This window comes from Epinephelus moara, chromosome 2 (assembly GCF_006386435.1).
Source record: "Epinephelus moara isolate mb chromosome 2, YSFRI_EMoa_1.0, whole genome shotgun sequence".
In the NCBI taxonomy this organism is placed as follows: Eukaryota; Metazoa; Chordata; class Actinopteri; order Perciformes; family Serranidae; genus Epinephelus; species Epinephelus moara.
The window spans coordinates 9093511-9113086 of record NC_065507.1 but is presented as its reverse complement, the minus strand read 5'-3'; the positions used below and the strand labels follow the sequence as shown (position 1 = coordinate 9113086).

Sequence of the window (19576 nt, the reverse complement as noted above, 5' to 3'; positions counted from 1 at the left end):
GTTGCAAATATGTTACACATTTCATTTCTTTACATTTCTTTAAGCTTTAGTTAATGTGTGGTTATGTTTAGGCACAAAAAATAAATTGGTTATGGTTAGGAAAAGGTCACGTTTTAGCCTAAATTACTGCTTTCGGTGGTATAATCCTGGCTGAAAATGCAGTGATGTCTGAAACAGTGGTCTAGTAGCCATGTTGCCTCGGTCTCACACCACCTACCATTCCCTCCACCTCCAGATGACAATGTTAGTTTAAATATCATGTCACTTGAGAAACATAGAAATGATACATATGAATCTGTGATTTGCAAAAATGTACATTTCTTTTGGTGACTGGGCTGACTTCTGTTTCCAGTCTCAATGCAAAACTAACCTGCTGCTGGCAGTACCAACACATTAGGACATTAGAGTGGCATCAAAAACCATTGATCTCTTGTATTAATTTAAGCATTTTAACACATTGTTTTGGGTCAGCCATGTATATCCTCCAATACACACACATACACAAATTTCAGACCAACTTGGGGGTGATTTCTAAAAAAACAAAACAAAACTGTTTTCTGTCCTGTTAATTTTGCTTGATTAATTTCAGTCTTTGAGTCAAGTTAAGGAAAATCACACCTACTTTGCAAAAAGAAGCGAAACACCTTATTTTGGTTTCTGAAATGTGACAGAGGCCTGATTTAGAGAGAGAAATAATTTGGCTACCTCTACTTGCAAATTGACTGTAAAATGACCTTTTGATAAAAGCGTATGTGAATCTACTAAGTTGGCTCCAGCACTATGTGCCAGACTGAGCCACTCTAACTGCTCTTATTTCCTTCACACTTTTTCCAATTAAAATATGACTTGTGATTAAAGGACAGCAGTCTGCTTGGTAATATGTACAGTATGTGTGAGTGCATGTGTGGTTAATAGAGAAACAGTGAATGTGTGTGAGTGCAAATTGAGCCATGATGGCAAGTGTTGACCTGTTGTTGTGCACATGTGCATTGTCTTTGCCTAACTGTGCAGTTATGTATGCATATGTGTGAGTGTGTCTCTATTATCTTGGCATATTGGACTTCTGAGCCAAGAATTCTCAGTTCACACCCTGGGTTAATTGACCTCTGGAGACGTTTCTCTCCTCAGTGATAAAGAACATCTGGGAAATGATTATTCTGCGTTTGCCTTAGATATGAGATTTGTAAGGGGCTTAGAGTTCTGAGGTGGCTCATTACTTTTTAAAGGAGACATTTGAACACGCCATCTTTAATGTTTTAAGCGTTTCTTTGATGCCTGTGTCAGAAATATTGCCATATAATTAGCAGATTTCACAGTGTGGAGGGTTTACTTTTTGACTTAGCATCATTATAAGATGTTGCGCAATTAACAGCCCAGTCAGCAGAATGGATGCTGGATGGCGTGACACCTAGGCCAGATGGCTGCTGAGACCACTAACAACAGTACTGGTTGTTTTTTAGCAACCCATCACTGATTTTCCAACACATTCTCACACCTCATCACATATCAGCGTTTGGTCATGGACCTTCCACATCCAGATACGACGTGAAAGGTACCCTGGGTGCGTTGGTTGTTTAAGTTCTGCCTGTTACATGTTTTGTCTTCTTTCAAAATACACTTACGTTTTCACAGGAAATTTACCATTTACATACAGTCTCTTTCAAAATAAATGCTCTACTTTGGTACCGCAACATAAATTGACGTTTTGTTTTTTTCCCCCTCCAACAGCCAATGCACGCAGTTGGGTTTAGGCAACAAAACACATGGTTAGATTTAGGCAACAACAGCACGTGGTTAAGAACAGGGTTTGGCTTTATAAACTTATGTGAAACAAACACTGCTCTCCCGGGTGAAAGTCCATGTTTCTTGGACCCATCTACCACCCCTTCAGCCTACCCCAGTTGGACTTTTGCCGCCCTAACTTTCGTCCTTGTCCCGTTGTGTTTCCCCCGGACCCCGCTGGGCGGCGTTAAACATTAAAGGCAACTGACCGCGTATCATGCTGACGTTAAAAGACGCCTTTTTGATCGGTTTCTGAAACCGCAAGTGACTGCCGAAGCGCCGGATTTTGGCGACTTCGGAGTGAGACTGGGCTCTTTGAAGAGGTCTGGGTAAAACTGCATTCTCCTACTCTGCACCTCGAACATGGGACAGTCTTCAAAAAGATCTAAAATTACACCCACCCTATTCGGGCTTCCGCTGCCTTATATTTCGTTCCTGTCCCACCTTGTTTCCCTCTGACACTACCGTTAAACTACAGTTTATCATGGCGACGTTAAAGGATGGCTTTTTTCGTCAGTGTCTGACGCTGCAAGTCACTGCCCAAGCGCTGGATTTCGACAACTTCATCACTGAGACATCGCATGATCACACATGATCTTTTCCTAACCATAACCAAGTGTTTTTTGTGCCTAAACCTAACCACATGTGGACCAGTGTGTGTGTTGGACTTAGATAATTGTACCACAAAATGGATATCCAGTGCTTTGAAACAAAACTCTTCATTTGTTTTATTCACGTGCAGATGCATTTTATATGAGCAATATTAAAAGGTCTCATCATCAATGATTAATAGTCTTTGTGCTGTAATGTAGGTTAGGGCCCAGGAGGCTAGCGTGCTGGAACGTTAAACAAACAAATCATTCTCCATAAAGGAAAACATCTCTTAACACCCTCTCCGCTGCAGCCTGCATTGTAATGACCTGTATTCCCAATAACAAAGAGAGCTGACGATGAAAAATGATCAATGCGATGAAGTCATGTGGGTTTTTTCTTACTGTTTAAATTTGTTTGCAGCACTCTCAAGGACAGTGTGTTACTTCATGGTAGATACACACAATCACATGAGCGGACATACACGCTCACTCAGGGGCATTCACACCTACACAATCACAGGAAAAAAAAAAAAAAACTAATAAAGCCTTTCTGAAACAAACAACTTGATTAAGACTCAGGAGGGGAGAGAATCAGGTGTGAACACCGTGGGTCATGAAATCATGTGTGAATGTATGCCAAGGATGTGTTTTGAAAGATGCAGCTTGTGTGGTTTTAAGGGATGCTCCACCTCCTGGGGGAGTTTGTTTGGGCATGTTATCTCCATCATTGCCGCTCACTACCTGGTGATCATCTTCTGGCTGAACACACCAGCAGGAGAGCCGAGCGTAGGTTTGCCTCTGGGAAACACATTTTTGTTTTCCTTGAAGCTGCATTTCTTCAGCGTCCGCTGAGCAGCTCTTTTCCTTTACTTGTTCTCTGTGCTAAGATAGAAGGAAAACTGTGAGCGAGGCAGAAAAGAAAAACAAGAGACATTTATGTTTGTATATAAGTGATTATATAATCCTGTAGATTACCAAGAGTAAGTATCTATCATTACACCAATGCAGGGCATACACTTTGATTCACTGTGACAATTTAAGAGACATTTCCCTTCCTACAGCACTTATATATTTAGCAATAAAATATTTAAACTCACATTTTCACTGCTCAAATAGGGGTGCGGGCAAAAAAAAAGGTGGCAAAAGAGTGATTTTTTTTGCATTAGTGTGCTTGTATGCCCTCGGACCTTCCCTCCTTTTCCCATCACCTGGCTGCCCCACCCATCTACACACCTGTTCCCACTCACTCATTTGCTCTGCTCTGCAGTCACCAGAGGCACGTTCAAGCTCAAGAAATGTAGCAAAATGTCTATTTAAACAGGAACGGTGGTGCCTACGCTGCCTTTTTAATATGGCAGGGTTTGTATACCTGTCACTGCTGGTGGGTAACACCTTTGACTCACCCATCAAATGAGATAAAACGTATCTCAAAGTCTGTTGCTTACCATTTTGAGGAAACACCTGGAAACCATAGCAAAACAATGCACGCCGTTTTCACATTGAACATGCCCCTGGCCGTCACTGCTCACTCCCTCACCTGCATCTCATTCTCTCATCAGCCACTCACGATATGTACCATGCTTCACCTGTTTTCTGTAAATCTCCTATCATTTTTGGACTTAAGAGTTCCTGTCTGCCTCTTTGGATTTGTTTGCTTGTTTGGACTGCCTTCCTGGATTTGACTTGCCTCATTACTCTGTAAGCTTATGAACCTCCAGTTTTTAAGTCCCTGAACTCTATCACTCAGCCTCTGTTGTCTACAATTTGGTCCTTCCCTTGTTGCCTGTATTCACCGGCTGCTATAGTGCTCTTAAAAGAGGACTAAAGAGCTGGGTGAATCCACATCTTTATTTTACAGAGGGAGAGAAGGTTTGAGGTAAAAACAACAACAAAAAAAACAAAAAAATGGGGAAATAAGAAATTGAATATGTTTTAAGGATAATAATTTGATTTATAAGAAATCTTCTTAATTTCTACCTAACCTAAGTGCTGTCTCTTTTGTTGCTGCAACTGAGCTGCAGTTTTTCAACCCTGATTGCAATACAAACGTGTGTGCGGACGTGACAGCTTCTGTTTAAGCAGCTGCTGCTGTGTGATGGCTATAGCTAAGTCTAGGATAGGGAGCCTGCATTCCACATATGTTTGGTCTGAAGGATGTTGGCAACGCTGTAATATTGAAGAAGACAGAGCTGAGCTCCATCACTGTTTCTTTTTGCTGATTGGTACTAATCAGGTATTATACAACAGTTAGTTCCGGCCAAGCAATTTGAAGCAATTTGATTGGCCAGGAGACATTCAAAACGTGACGATATTGGAGTACAACATCACGGTTTGTTTCCTCTCTGAATGTATTACTCCGCATCAAACAGCTGATCAATGCTGACGCGTTGCCATGGCAACATTCTAACTACCGCTGCGCTCAAGTGACATTAACGAGTCTGGCCTACTTTCTGGATTTCTTAAAAATATCAGTTTTGAACTGAATTACGAGTGATCATCAGATGAGGATGAGGGAGAAGGGAATCTGAATCCGGCTGGGGCTGTGCCAACATCCAGGTTTGTGAATACGAAGTAGCGTATAGGCTTGCCTGCTGTGTTTGCTATGTTGCCATGGCTGCAGTGAGCGTTGAATTGGGGGGGACTGTTTTTGTTGGCGGAGGAAAATGAAATACTTAAATAATCTATTTTGTCACCTTTCTTCAACATTTTCTTACTCAGCATCGCTATTTTAACTNTTAACATTTCCTTACTCAGCATTGCTGTTTAAGCTGTTGTTGAACTGTTGTATAAAAGCAATATGACACTCGAGGTCGTGATGTTGTACTGTATATCGTCACAGCTGTAATTGGCTGTAATTGCCTCGTGCCTATGACTGAATCACAGCCGTGACGATATACAGTCAACATCACTCCCCCTCGTGTGATATTGCCTTAAGGCGCTGTATGTAAGAATGTGGCCAAAACGGTTACTGCACTNAAAGCAATATGACACTCCAGGTCGTGATGTTGTACTGTGATATCGTCACGGCTGTGATTCGGTCGTAGGTACGAGGCCGCAGGCCAAGTGCCGAAGTACTGAGTACTAATATCACAGTACAACATCACTCCCTCTCGTGTGATATTGCTTAAGTGAACAGTGGTTTTTTTCTTTTTTTTTTAATTTAGTTTTGCAACCCATTGTCATTCCCAAGTCAGCAGAGACACTTGGTTACATCCCTCAGCATCTGATACCAATGCACAAGGTGCCATTTAGCATAGGCTATACGTATGATACGCACTGCGCTTTCAGCTAATCCAGATTGAAACCCATCTGCGGCATTATTAGACACTCAAAGCAACTGACATAGTATAAAGAGCAAGAAAGTCCACAGAGGGAGGAGGTCAGGTGGGTGGATGGGTCGAAGAACCTAAGCCTAACCAAGTAGTTTTGGTTCCCAAACCTAACTCGAAGTTTATTTTGAAAAGACATTATTTATGCATGTAGTGAGCAGAAACTGGCACATCCAAAACTGATATTAGAGGGTTAACTCAGAGCATCATAGAGCCACTGACCAAGCAGCTGTATTGGACAAGTTGAGGGTGAGAGCCTGTTGGTTGATTAGAGCATTGAGGTTGAATCAAACCAGTAAAGTTGCAGCCAAAAAACAGAAACAATGAGCTGAAAACAGTGCTGTAGCACTGAGGACAACAGGGGTTTGTAACTAACGAGTGACTCCTTTCACACACAGATAATCATTTGGTCCATTGTTAATGGATAAATACTGATTACATTAGCTTTAAACACTCAATTAGCCACTATAATAACAACTTTTGTTATTTCTTGAATTAGGTCCCATCTGCTCTCAACTCTGAGCATTAATCCTCCTGACTTAGTTTTTTGCTCCCCAACTTTCTTCAAAATTTATACATCTTTCCATTTATTCCCACGAACGCCTCCAGAGTCCGAGGGAAACTGCCAAGAAACTGCAAATGAGCAATTACTAACACGGGCAAACACAGAGGCAGATGTTTGAACTGAGAACAAAGACATATAGATTAACACAAACAGTGATGTCAGGCGGAGAAAGAAAGGCCAAGACAGTACACAAGAGACAATTACAGAGGATTGTGATATGTGCCCGTCAATGGGCTTTTATCGGGTTTTTTTTTTTTTACTTGTGGCGAGAGAGTGGGGCTACAGCTGGGGTGGCTTGGTCTCCATGGAAACTGACATTCCCTTGAAGGTGCTTGGCAGCCACCGCCAATTGTTGAGCTTGGGTAATGGTTTGAAATTCTCTGTAAAGTGCCTCAGAGGTTGAGATTAAATTCAACCTGCTCGAGGTAGACTCACGCAGTGACTAATCACACCGTTTTGGAGAGAAGGAAAGACGGAGCTAAATGGCATTTAGACAGGGAAGTATATCGCCTGTTGCTCACATGTTGAATATTTATTTTAGCTCTTTTTGTTCTTGGTTGCCAGACACTCTATAAAATATCACTTGTCATTCTTTTAGAAGGATTTCTTGCATCAATAGTCACATAGGCGGAAATCCCTGAGGGGGACGGTGGGGTCCGGACCTCCCCTTCTGCGGAAAAACAGGGAATTGTCCTCCCCAATATATAATTTGAGGAAACTATACACTATACACTTTATAACTATACTTGTGCCAATTATATATGCAACAAGATGCATTTAGAACTTTAAAAAGATTGCATCCTCCCCCCTCATCTGCTTCACAATGGTTTGGTCTGTGTCGGCATACACCGGCACACAGCAGCACTTGGCAGGACTCACTGTGGATCAGAGTAGAGGAAACTGAGCTTCAGTAACTACCTACTTTGCAAAAGTTCACTTAAAACAAGAGACATGTTGGGCACCTTTATTTACACCTACTTTTCAACAGAATAAAACATGTTACCAGTCGTAACCAGACAGCGTTTTGTTCACTTCATTACCTCGTGGTTGAATCTTCTGTGTGAATGCAGCAGTCATACAAACAGCCCAGCTGCTAAAAATCATTCAAACTCAAAGGATTTTGGACCAAATTTAGTGCAGTTTGGATTGTTACAATTTAAAGAAATGTGTTTATGAAAGAGAATACATTCTCAAAACCAATTATTTTTAATCTATTGTAAATGGTACCTGTATTTAAAATCAACGTACCTTAAACAATTAAGTTCCAACTGTATTTTCCTTCCATTTAAAGTCATTGCCATGGTGTGATTTTGTTTATAATCTTTTAAATAAACAAAGATGGGAGTAAAAAATGACATAATTACAGCAAACACCTAAAAAAACATCAAGTCTCTAGCAGCCTCCATAGTGATGTGAACATTTTTCTTTTTACACTGACAGCCAAACAAATAAATCTGCTTCTTTGGGAAAATTAAATCCAATTAGGCATATTAGCTTTAATTCAGTTAACAGGTGTTGCCTCTCTCCTACTACTGTAAATAACCAGCATGGTGGGGCTACTGTATTGATAAGGGACGCTGTTCTAAACATTATTCAATACATTTGACCATGCAGGTTCCATTTCTATGTGTTAACAACAGTAAATTTGACTGCAACATTGTTGGTCCCCCCAAAAATTGCTCTTGAGAAATATTTCTGTTTATTCCCCCCCCCAACAATGAAGTGGAATTTCCACCCTTGGATAGTCACTGATCGCTCTTATTTTCCTGGTAGAGGAGAGCGGAGGCATTTCCAGCCATCATTTATTAAGCCATGCGCTGCTGTTCCAACCAGGTCATTTGAGACAGGGACATTTTCTATATGTCAGATACAGTATATCAGCTGCCGAAATAACAATACGTGCTGCACTTGTTTTTCTCTTCCATTTCTGCACACCCTCCCTATTTCCCATGAGCCTTTGCACCAGGTGGCAGACCTATCTGGTCAGGCACGGCTGCTTAACAACTGAAGAAATGATTGCTCCTCTCCGTCTCGAAAGTGCAGAACACTTTAACCGTATGTAGTGTGAAGGCCCGCTGCTGATGGGCCTGTGAACGTCAGCAGCTGAAAAGGATCAGCCAGGCGAAGCATCAGCCTCACACCTCTGCCCGCATCGCCAGCTCATGCTGAAAATATGGACTATTATTACTAGGTGCTTTTCTTTTGAACCACTGAATGCATCGTTGAGAACCTTCGGTTGACTCGAAATCAAATTTGTAAACATGGGTTTACCTAAACAAGCACAAGGTATTTTTCTAGTGAGTTTGGCCTGCTGCTGTTAAATTTGATGTTGTCACATGTGAAGGGGGTGTAATAGGAGCAAGTGCATTACCATGTATGTTTCCAAGACTACAAGCACTCAGCTCTCTACAAAATCTTATTTCCATGGATAACATGGAACAGCAATACTGAGGCATTACTTGGTGTCTAATAGGTACCATAAGGACAAATACACTGGGGTGTTTATAGTGGTGCTAAAGGAGATTCGATCCTGTGATTCAGTACATTTTGTGCACATATTTTGGATGAATACCCCGGACATGAACTTGCACATGAACAGCATAGGCTTTCAAGTGTGTTTGTGTGTGCGTAGGAAGCAGATTGTAAGGCTTATTTGTATGCCATAGCAGCTCCTGTTGTTTCCAGGGCTCCTGTAGCCTGGGTGGTCAGTCTCTGTTCAGCTTGAAAGAGTCAGAGGTTTTCAGCAACAGGACACAGCTTAACTGCCTTTGTCTCCTCTCATCACGGTGCTGTGAGTGCAACTACGGTGCACAACAATGAAGCAGAGTTTTGCATGAAGTAAGAGACTGGTTGTTTGAAGTTAAAAACTATACTGAGGAATTTATTCATTTCCTAGTCTTGCAAATAAGCAGGTGTGGCTAAAGTGAGTCTGAGTACTGAGAAAGTAGGTACTGTTATTTAGGAAAGCAAAGAGATAGAAATACATAGCTAAGTGTATGATTTTCCCAGGAGAAGCCATGTCAGGTTGTTTCATCCAGGCAAAATGCTTTTATCACTGATGATGGCATCAAAGCACTTTGAGTGAAGGTGGAGAATTTCAAACACTCACTGTAGCTTAGCAAAATGCTACTGATCAATCCACAGTCAGCGCAGGACAGTCCCACTGAGCAGATCCTGTTATCAGGCAGCAGATGTAGCGGGCATCTGTTAGCACATGTAAAACCAACGAGACAACAGGTCTAGATCCAGCAGACATGAGCTGGTTGGTTCCAGTGCATTGGCTTCAGACAGGAAACCAGTAATTGAGGGTAGAGTGCTTCGGGGAACTGGGGAGAAAATGTTCTTTTGGGTATTTTACCACTGGCTGTGTTGGTGGGGCACAGTTTGGCACTGGGAGGCGTATAAAACATTCATTCAAATTCCCAGTGAATCCATAATTTATAATGTATCAAAATGAAGATGCAAACGCATCTACAAAGTATTTTCTGTTATGTCCTCTGTGGCCGGCGAGCATTACTAAACCTCTTAGCTCGGAGCTGAAATAATTAATCATACTTTGCACCGTAACAATGTATCTAATGTGCCCTTGCAGGAATCTCTGTAACATACTTTAGTCTTTAATACCAGTAGGAAGCATTGTCTGCTGCTACCAAGCTGGTGCATTCAAAAATGTAGATTGCAGCCAACTGTAATGACGATAGCAGTAAAGATGATATTGGCGGCCTGTCAGACGGAAGTCAATGGAGGCGCATCCAGCTGCCATCTGATGTTATTTTTCCTGGCAGAGAGATATTTAGTTTGGGCGCATGCACTACTGGGAAGCAGCTGATGGTGACGGAAAGATGTCCAATGTTTTTGTACAAATGCTCACAAGAAGTGATGATGCAAAAATTTGGTGCTGCTTTGCAATCCGAGTATGATTGAATGTATGAGTGTGTCTGCCTGTGTTACAGTACGTGTGTGCACATGTGATGTATTTAGCACATGTGAATGTTGACTTTTTTTAGGTGGATATGCACCCATGCACAATAATTACTTTATACTCAGTGCCAGGGAAGGATTTAATTAACTGTCCCCTGACAGGGTAGATAATTAGTCAATAACACACATGCACACTCACACACACTGTCTCTCTTTCAAACACACATAGAATGAGTCAATATGTTTGTCATGCTAACACTAGTGCTGAGACTAGAATGTACTGACAATTACTTGCTGTTGCAGGAACATAAAGTACAAGTCTTGAGTGACACGGCTCAATAGGCAATTATAGAGGAGTATTGAGGAAAGCTGCAGACAGGAACTGAGCATGGTGTGGGTTCTGTCTGCCTACAGAGAGAAGCTAATGTTGTTGATTTTTGTTTAAATTGCTTCACCAGTGCGGCAGCGCACTCTATGATCTGCTCAGCCTCGCTTATGCTCACTCAGAACACAACAGTAATTATGTTTTCTTCTTTTTTTTCTGTGCAGGTTCAAGGTTTGATCTACAAACAGGGAAAGGTAAAAAAAAAGTCTTTAATTTACTTCCAAATCTCTTCCTCTACTCTCTTTTTCTCTGCATACCGAGGGAGCCGGGATGATTGGCAGGCATTAGACTGTATCTGCAATTATGTGTGCTCAGGTTGTGTGTGGATGGATATAGAAGCATTACTTGGGAGATTTGTGGACCAGTTTGGCATTGTTTACACTGCATGCTCGCACACACAGATAACAGTTAGCACAGACTGTTATCCTAATCATGTTGAACATAAAATGTGGATTAGGGATGCCTCATGGTATCAGTCATAATCACACACAAACACACATTGAAATACTCCAGCACACATGCACCTGCTGCAAAAAAGAATGCAACTAGTATGTGTTAATGTCCCACATTAGGTGTCGACACAAATGCCATCTGAGAGATGGTAATGCTTGCTTAGGTACTTTTTTTTGTCGATATACAATAAGTGTCTTAAAAGGTCCCATGCTGTGTGTGTGTTTTTGCACGGACTGTGTGTTTAGCTAATGACTCGACAGGATGTCGCTCCCAACTGATTTTACTAAAAGAAAAACAAGAGAATAGAACATCAGCATTTTATCTGTCCTGAGATTTGACAAAGTATTAAATATGTTGTTTAGGATGAAGATCATAGCCGTTTGGGGTTTTGCAATCTAGGCAGCATTTGCTTATGCCAATGGTGGACCTACAGCTCTTTTTGGTCCATTTCTGGCAGATGGGAGTCTGTAACGGTTTATGTCTGCGGCCTTCCCTCTGTAGATCCCAGAGTATTTTAGTCCAGAATAATCCCCACCATCTGCTGTCTCCTCTACTACGTTTTAGTGTTCAGTATCCCTCCCTCTATCTGTCACTCTAGTTTATTTCCTATTGCATTTCATCTCCTTGTTTTCTTTGTATTTTTACAGTGATTCCTGGCAGCTGCATTTTTTTTATTATTGCGATGCCTCTCTTCCTCTCCCATTCAGGGTCTCAATCTCTCTTTTCCATGAGCTCTTCCTCCTGCTTTTATTTTTTGCTTTTTGTTTGTCCTTGTTTTAAATGTCTGGATGTCTTCACACACTCGACTCCTCAGTGTTCTGTCTTTATCCCTCTCGCTGTCCACACATATACACGCCCACGCCAACCACTCTCCACAGGCTGTCAAATCCTAATCTGGGCTTCATGAGCACAGACTATACCCTCTGGTTTGTAATTTGAAAGTCCTAAAAATCCACTTTACTAGAAATGTATGGAGATACATTTTTTATGTGCATTGTCCAGCAAAATGTCTCCTCAGGAACTGGTTTCTGCAGCTATACGTAAATCCATCACTGAGTTTTTGTGTTAAATCCTTTCTAAATTCTTAGTGTCTTCTAGCTGGTTTTAAACAAGTTGTTAACTGAATTGGGTTGCCCCATTCAAAGTTAAGGAATGTCTTGGCTAGTAATGCATAAATCCACTGCTCGAAAACATCTGTAGCACAGCCAATCAAAAGCAATCAACTTAGCTAGGGAAGTGTCACTGTGTTACAGTGAGCCAGGGTGTTTAGAAAATCCCGATGATGTGATTTCCAATACTGTCAGAAATACAGTTTCTCCTCTCCCTAATAAAATGATACGGAGATGCTGAGGTGACGTAGTGCACAGCACATGCCACCAGAGGTCAGTCTCTGCTGGTGGAACAAGCAGCTAAGCTAAGAAAGACAGTGACTGTGTGTGGTGGGGATAATGTTAAAGGAATGCTAAAAAAGAAAAATGTCTCTGCTCCTGTTTTGGAGTATTTCCACATAAAACTTGCATTTGACATATTCCAACTACAAAAGCAGTTTATTTGCCTGGATTTTATTCAACACATCATCTTCATTTAGCATGCTGATGTGCCACGGCAACAAGTGTCATCAGGTCCTCCAGCAAGAATGGTGCTTATTTCCTATCCGTTTATTATTCTGTAGGCCTTAAGTTTTTAAACTTTGCAAGACTTGTCTAGGTAGGTTAATTGCATATTGGAAACACAGCACTGTGGGCTAGACAATGACTACAGTTACATACATGCTACAATGACTTCTTTTTTTTTGAGATTATTTTTTCAGGGCTTTTTGCCTTTAATGGACAGACAGTGTGAAATGGGGGAGAGGGAGAGAGTGGGGGGATGACATGCAGAAAGGGTCGCAAGCCGGACGCTACCGGCGTCCCGCTACAATGACTTCTATCAGAACACGTTGTCATCCTAACTTGTCAAATATCGCCACTTTGTCAGTGGACTTCTATGTCGAAATATGATATGCAAGGAACCCTCATGGATGGCGTATCAGTGTATGTTTGTTACATGCATTGCATTTTTTCAAAAAACAATTCTATTTTTACAGGAAATGTACAGTTTCTTCTCGTTAAATGCACGGTCTTTTTCAAATTAAAATAAAAATGCGGAAAATGCTTCATTTTTAGGTTTGTTTCCTTAAGTTTAGCCAGCAGAGCACCATGATTAGGTTTAGAAAGAACAAAAAAACCCCACCATGGTTTGGCTTAAAAATCTTTTTATAGTACGGTTGTTGCTGGCGGCGTTCCAACTGATGCTGCCCGGTGGGTTTCATACTGACACCAATGGTGCCTTTGTGTGTCCATGTCTGATGCCAACTTCCACTGACAAAGCGCCAGTATTTGGCAAGTTGGATTTTTGCCTGCTGCCTCTGAAACTGATGCACGTGGTTAAAATGATACCACTGTGAAAGGTGCCTCTGTGCATCTGTATCTGATGCCGATCGCTAAAAGATAAAGCGGCAGTATTTGCAGTATTTGTCTATCACCAGGAGCCCAGCTTAGATTTTTTTTTTTTTAACACAAATACCATCATACACCATACACCCTGGTTAAATCTCACGAACGTATGGACTCTCCAAGCCTACCTGAAAGTAGTGTAAACATTAAGTAACAAATCTATGTATGTAAGAACTCATTTGTGTGGTTTAACCTGTTTTTATTTAGTAATGTGTAAATCTTAAAATCTTATCTCATAACTTGGCTAATTTTGAACTCACTAACAGCTGGTGCAACTGGCTCCAGGAGAGCCAGAAACAGCTACCAACACATTTGTGCTGGCCATGCTGCTGACAAAATGTAGAACATCTAACACTGTTACAGGCTGCCAGCTCTTTCACACAGCCTCACAATACCTTGGAAAGGATTTAGCAGCAGGTTATAACAGAGGATAACAATTAATCAGGGACCTGTTGATCAGAGACAATGTTCCTCAGCCAGGTTCATATTGCTGAAGTGTCATCGAGCACTTCACCGCCATACCTGAGAAATCAAACACACACGGATGATACATTACGTCATCTCATCCCCTCATAGGTTTTTTAATCCAAACATTGTACAGTTATTTTAAGATCTGAATCTGTTTGAGTTAAATATGGAAAATAAGAGCCTGACAGATTGGCAGTAGTTTAGAGGTTGCACCAAAGGGCTTCTAATTGAAATTACAACTGTAAAAAAAATTAAAAAAAATTCTTAAATATGGATGGCTCTTATCTTCCTCTGCAAGTACCACCAAGGTGCCCTGGGAAAGACACTTGACTCTCAGCTGCTCCGCTGCAGTTGTTCTCCAGCAAAATCTTACATGACTTCCCTGAAGTGTGTACAGCTGTATCCCTTATTTCCTTTGCCTTTCTCTCCCACACTGATGCTCTAAGTGAGGCTAAGCTCTCCGTCAAATTAATACAACTGAGAACATGACAACACTTCACTTAGCGCAGGGATACATGCATTTATGACATTGATGATCTCCATAGAGAGACATTGAGTGTCCCATAATGTGAAGGGCAGAGTACAAGGTTTATTCTCCTTGATATATTCCCATGTGCTGTGTGTGTCCCTGAGCGGCTCGCAGCAACAGCGATGACAACATTAGCAAGCAAAACACAGACAGGTATGTCATCAGCACCTTGGTGACATGGTTGTCAGCCATGTACAGCACATCTCTGTGCCCACGCACAGCTGGATTAACAATGACTGAATGGATTAGTGAGTGAGTGTGTAGTGTGTGTTTGTGTAAAAGCGAGGGAGTCAGAGACAGAATGATAAAACACGGTGGTGACTCCTGTGTCAAGTGGGTATTTGATAAAGCCGGATACCTTAAACAGATACCGATAATACCCCGAGATCATCATATTTTGGCTTGACTGCTAATGACATCACAAAAACCATGCACTCCACATGTACATGTGAGTACACACACACACACACACACACACACATACACCCACAGCACTGAGCAGATCATATCCTCGTCATCTGACCCAAATCCATTAGCATTGGGAGTCACAACCTCATCCACCCTCACTTCTCCCTCAATTTCCTCCTCTTCCGCTTCCTCCTCTCTCATTCTTCCCCCCGACATAAGGTCCACAATATGGGACATTTCCTCCGTGAGCTCATCTGCAATGACATGAACAGAGACAGCTGAACAGTGAGATTAGGGATGTAGGTGTTCACTGCCCTGTGGGCACTTACGTTGCAGCTTTTTAAGTGGCAGCCAAAGAGCCAGCCTCTCTTTATGCCACTCAGAATGACGAATGAATAAGTTCTCACCATTTTGCAGTCCTCTGTGAGCAGACAGGGACATAAGAGCAGATAAAGATAACTTTGGCCACAGCTAGAGCTGATATAGACATCATCTTGAATTAAACTGTCTGCATCTTGACGCATAACGCTACAGTTGTCCTCTGAGGTAATTTCCTTGATTTGATTTAGTGGTAATGATGACTGTCCTTGAAATATTCTATTTGTCTTGTAGTTGTTTAAAGGACACCAAACTCTCTGTGTGTGCATGTGTGTGTGTATGACAGTAGTATGATTGCCAGCTGAGCCATATATACTAAAACTGCATGCCTCTCTGCTCCTGTAAATTGCTTTGGATTGCTCTTAATAGCTGCTTCTGCCATTTCCCTGTGAGTCCAATATTAAAACCAGCCATGATGTCATTCTTCTGCTGCTCTTTTATCCTCACTGCTGCAATGTGTGTCTTGGATTACTCGTATTTGAACATCACATAGCGCTCTAAGAACGTCAGTAATGAATATAAGGCATGCAATCTGCTTGACGATTCAAAACGCTCCTAATTGAAATGCTGAAAAGACAGCTCTGGCTAATCAGCTTAGAGATGTAGTCCGCAGTTGACGGATAATAAAGAGGATCTTAGCGCTGAAGAGTCTATTACCACCCCTGTAATGAGAGTTCACATAATATGATCTGAGGACAATGGGGGGATAGAGAAGTTAGGAGGGAGAGGGTGGCAGGCATGGAGGAGTAGAGAGCTGCGGGAGGTTTGGAGAAATGGATCCCATTGTTAAAAAAGAAACATCACATCAAAGGGTTTGAACACCTACCGCAGCACTGCAGTAGGTGTTTGTAAAGGTGAGGTTTTAGTGGAGATTTAAAGGATGTGAAGAATGTAACCAGGTGAACTGATACAGGATATAAGACTGAGTGTGAAAACACAAGATAAATGGTAAGAAATGCATTGCACGCCTGAGCCACATCATGAAAGTAAGTCAAGTAAATCCTTAAAGTGAATTGTAAAATCTACTGGAATTCAGCACAAGGATACTGCATTGGAGCAACACCAGATAAAACAGGCTGTTTATCAGAGCCTTGCAAAATGTCTCATATGACATCTGTTATCAAAACAACTGATATGATGGTTTTCTTATCTACCAGGTCTATAGGTACAGTTAAGTTTAGACAGCAAGAAATATTTTAAGAGATTAGGCTGAAAATGGGGTCTCCAGTGTATGCATCCTCCCTTAAAGTCTTTGAACAGTATCACACTACTTTTGGCTGAGATCTGGTATTTTACCTTCTACCTATGATTGGACAGTATGTTAATCTAGAGGAGGAAAAGTGGATCTATTCAATGTGCTTTCAAAGATATTTAAAGAATAAAAAAGACACTAAATGAGTTCCATTTCATTTTCTATAGTCCTTTCTGTTATGAATTCAACTATGATTTGATTAGTAAGATGACAATAGATACCATTTTGGAAATATTGAAGGCGCCCAAAGACTGAGATATCTGTTTGCATATGAATCTTAAGATATTAGCCAGCCATATGGAGAAAGCCTGGGAGAAGAGGGAAAAGCTCATTATTGAGATAATATGAAAATATTTGGTAGTTCCTCATGTGAACAGTTAATTTGGGATATCGTTTGTTTATTATGTTGTTTGCGTTTTTCTTTTTCCTTTACACGTTTTTGTGCAAGATCGAAAAATGTATAAAGAATTATGGTGTCTTGTAATCCCATGTGGGATGGGCCAAATGTTTGGCATGACAGAAAAATGGAAAAATAACTCAAACAACAGCAACAAAAAAAAAAAAATGACAAATGATTTTAGAAAATCAAATTAATTACATGCTCTGTGATTAATTAATCTAAATTAATTGCATACATAACTTTTTCTGTGAAAGTATTTAAAAGATTTAAATTCAAAGCTGCTGGATTTTGGACGCAATTGTCCCCCTGTCCACCACCACCGAAACTGGCCTGCAGTCCACTGCAGTCCATTTTGCAATGGAGTTAGTTGGTTACAGGTAGACTTACTCAGTCTGAGCGCCTGCCCGGCTGTAGGATGACGACTCTGGCTGCTATCGCTAGCATCAGAGGCTGTGCTAGCTCGGACCTCAAGGTTCACTGCTAAATGCTTTGCATTGAGGTGACATTTCAGGCTTGAAGTACGACCATGGTATGAAAATTCCTTACTGCAGAAACTGCAGAGAGCGGGGCCAAGCAGCGTTGTCTTGTCTGCCTCCATCAGGTGACAATGCCACTGTGGCCTTCAATGATGCACCGGGTAAAAGGGCACTACGGAACATGATTAATCAGCGTTATTTTTTTTTTGATGTGTTTTTTTTTTTTGTGATTAATTAATCAAAATTTACGCATTATTTTGACAGCCCTAAATAAAATAAACAAAAACACTTATATTTCACAGTTTTGCCAAAGATGATTCTTGAAAGGCTTGAACATAGCAGAAGATGACAGCCCCAGTTTGGCCTCCCATTACCATGTACATTATGACTAACGAAAACTACCGTTCCATACCTACTTATCCACCTACCTGCCCCACCTATTGATAGGACAATCTCACAAGTACAGGCTCCTCTAAAAGTAACAGTTTCTAAGTGCTGACTACTTTGTTTCCTGCAGTAAACACCTCAGAGAGGCTGCTTTGAGGAGTAGAACACCGCACTTTGTTTCTGACATGATGTATCTTGGGAAATCGTTGCTGCAGTGAGTACAGTTAACATCACTGTGCATCACCTTGCACTGATGGCTCCGGTGGAAGGATGAAATGCCACAGGACGACTCTCTCCGGACTGTCTGTCACTCATATCTCTCTCACTTTCACTCCCTCTCATACTCTTTCTGACCTGCCAACCTCGCCTTTCCATACACACATACACACATACATACACACACAAAGTTTCCAAAGCCTCTGATTATGAGACGGACAGAGGTCAGGGCTGTGCAGTATGAGTGAAATGACACAGGACACACTAGCACCTTTCCAAGCAGCTCACTACTCTGCTAAAAGAGGGCGACCACCAGCGTGACATGAAATCTTACCTTAAAGCAACCTTCACTCATCTTACCTCATTGTAAAGTTCATTAGGCAATTCTGTTGAAGGTATTTTATGCTATCCTAATCCTATTAAAGTTGAAAGTTGAAACAAACACCTCTAGGAATTAACAGTGCATGCCACAGTTATTGAAGGGTCTCAGTGTGATCAGATGTCCAATTTTAATTAACCTGTCCTTGCCGTGACTGTCCTCATAGTTGGCACCACACAGGGGTTCCTCATGACCAGTTTTAAGTGGAACCATTATAATCAAGGATGTGCAATCAAGCACAACAGAAATAAAAAATTGAAGCAAACTCATGGAAAACATTGATTACCTGAAAACTTTTGTTCTCATAGTACAGATATTTCTTTTCCCCCAAAAAACAAGCATGGATCAACTACTAATTAAATTATCCTGTAGTTGTTTTCTGCCAATTCTCACTTGACTCCTCCACTGTTGCCTTTTCCATCCTCTATTTCCAGCTTGTAAATAATGACACGCCCACTGATGTTGTCACTGTTCACACTTCAGGTCAAGAAATACCTGCTATTTTTTGGTTCAAGCTGAGAACCAACTTTTATGGTTCTGAATCAATTTGTTTTTGGTTGAAGTGCTCTGAATGGTTTCAACATTAGGTGCAGGAACTGGAACCAAACCAGTTCCGATGTTGGTGGAAAAAGGGTATCAGTGAATTTTAGAGGTGCTACCAGGCAGATTTTGTCACCCTTGGACCGAGCCAGACGAGCTGTTTCCCTCTATCTCCAGTTTTTAAGCCAACCGGCTGCTGATGGTAGCTTCATATTTATCCCATAGAGATGAGAGTGAAATAGGAGTGGTATAATTTTTCACTTACTGTAAGTAGGCACGCCACAGAATCTCACTCTGAGAGCCTGTTTTTACCTGGTGTTAGCACGTGTTTTGTGAGCCGTCCACAAGTGGACAGCCGAGACACATCTCCAGCTGACCACTTGTGTTCAGATTTCGTTACTGCCTACTGCACTTACTCTAGAAGGTCAAAGAGCCCTGCACATGGTTATTATGTCCACACTCTTGCTAGCTGCTTGCTTGCATGCTTGCTAGTCACCTAAGTGATTGTGTTGGTCCAGTCGGCGATATGGCTGTCAGCAGAGTCCAACATGTCTCCTTCCACAGGGCAAAACGATGGATGGTTGGCAATGCTTGGCAACCACCTTGTCCTGCAATGTTGA

General features: G+C 41.4%; 1 protein-coding gene across 3 annotated transcripts in view; it reads left to right on the top strand.

The window, feature by feature from the left end:
* The window catches only part of igsf11 (immunoglobulin superfamily member 11), a 120167-nt gene that overhangs the window by 28002 nt on the left and 72589 nt on the right, over positions 1-19576 (top strand). For 2 of the 3 annotated variants that reach the window (XR_007570860.1, XM_050059051.1), the window contains exon 2: positions 10740-10769. The exons of the other annotated variant lie outside the window; for it this stretch is intronic. Coding sequence is in view for 1 of the 2 variants with exons in the window: in XM_050059051.1 (XP_049915008.1) it covers positions 10740-10769 (30 nt within the window). In the remaining variant the exon portion in view is untranslated. The remainder of the gene's footprint in view (positions 1-10739; positions 10770-19576) is intronic. 3 annotated transcript variants of the gene reach the window in all.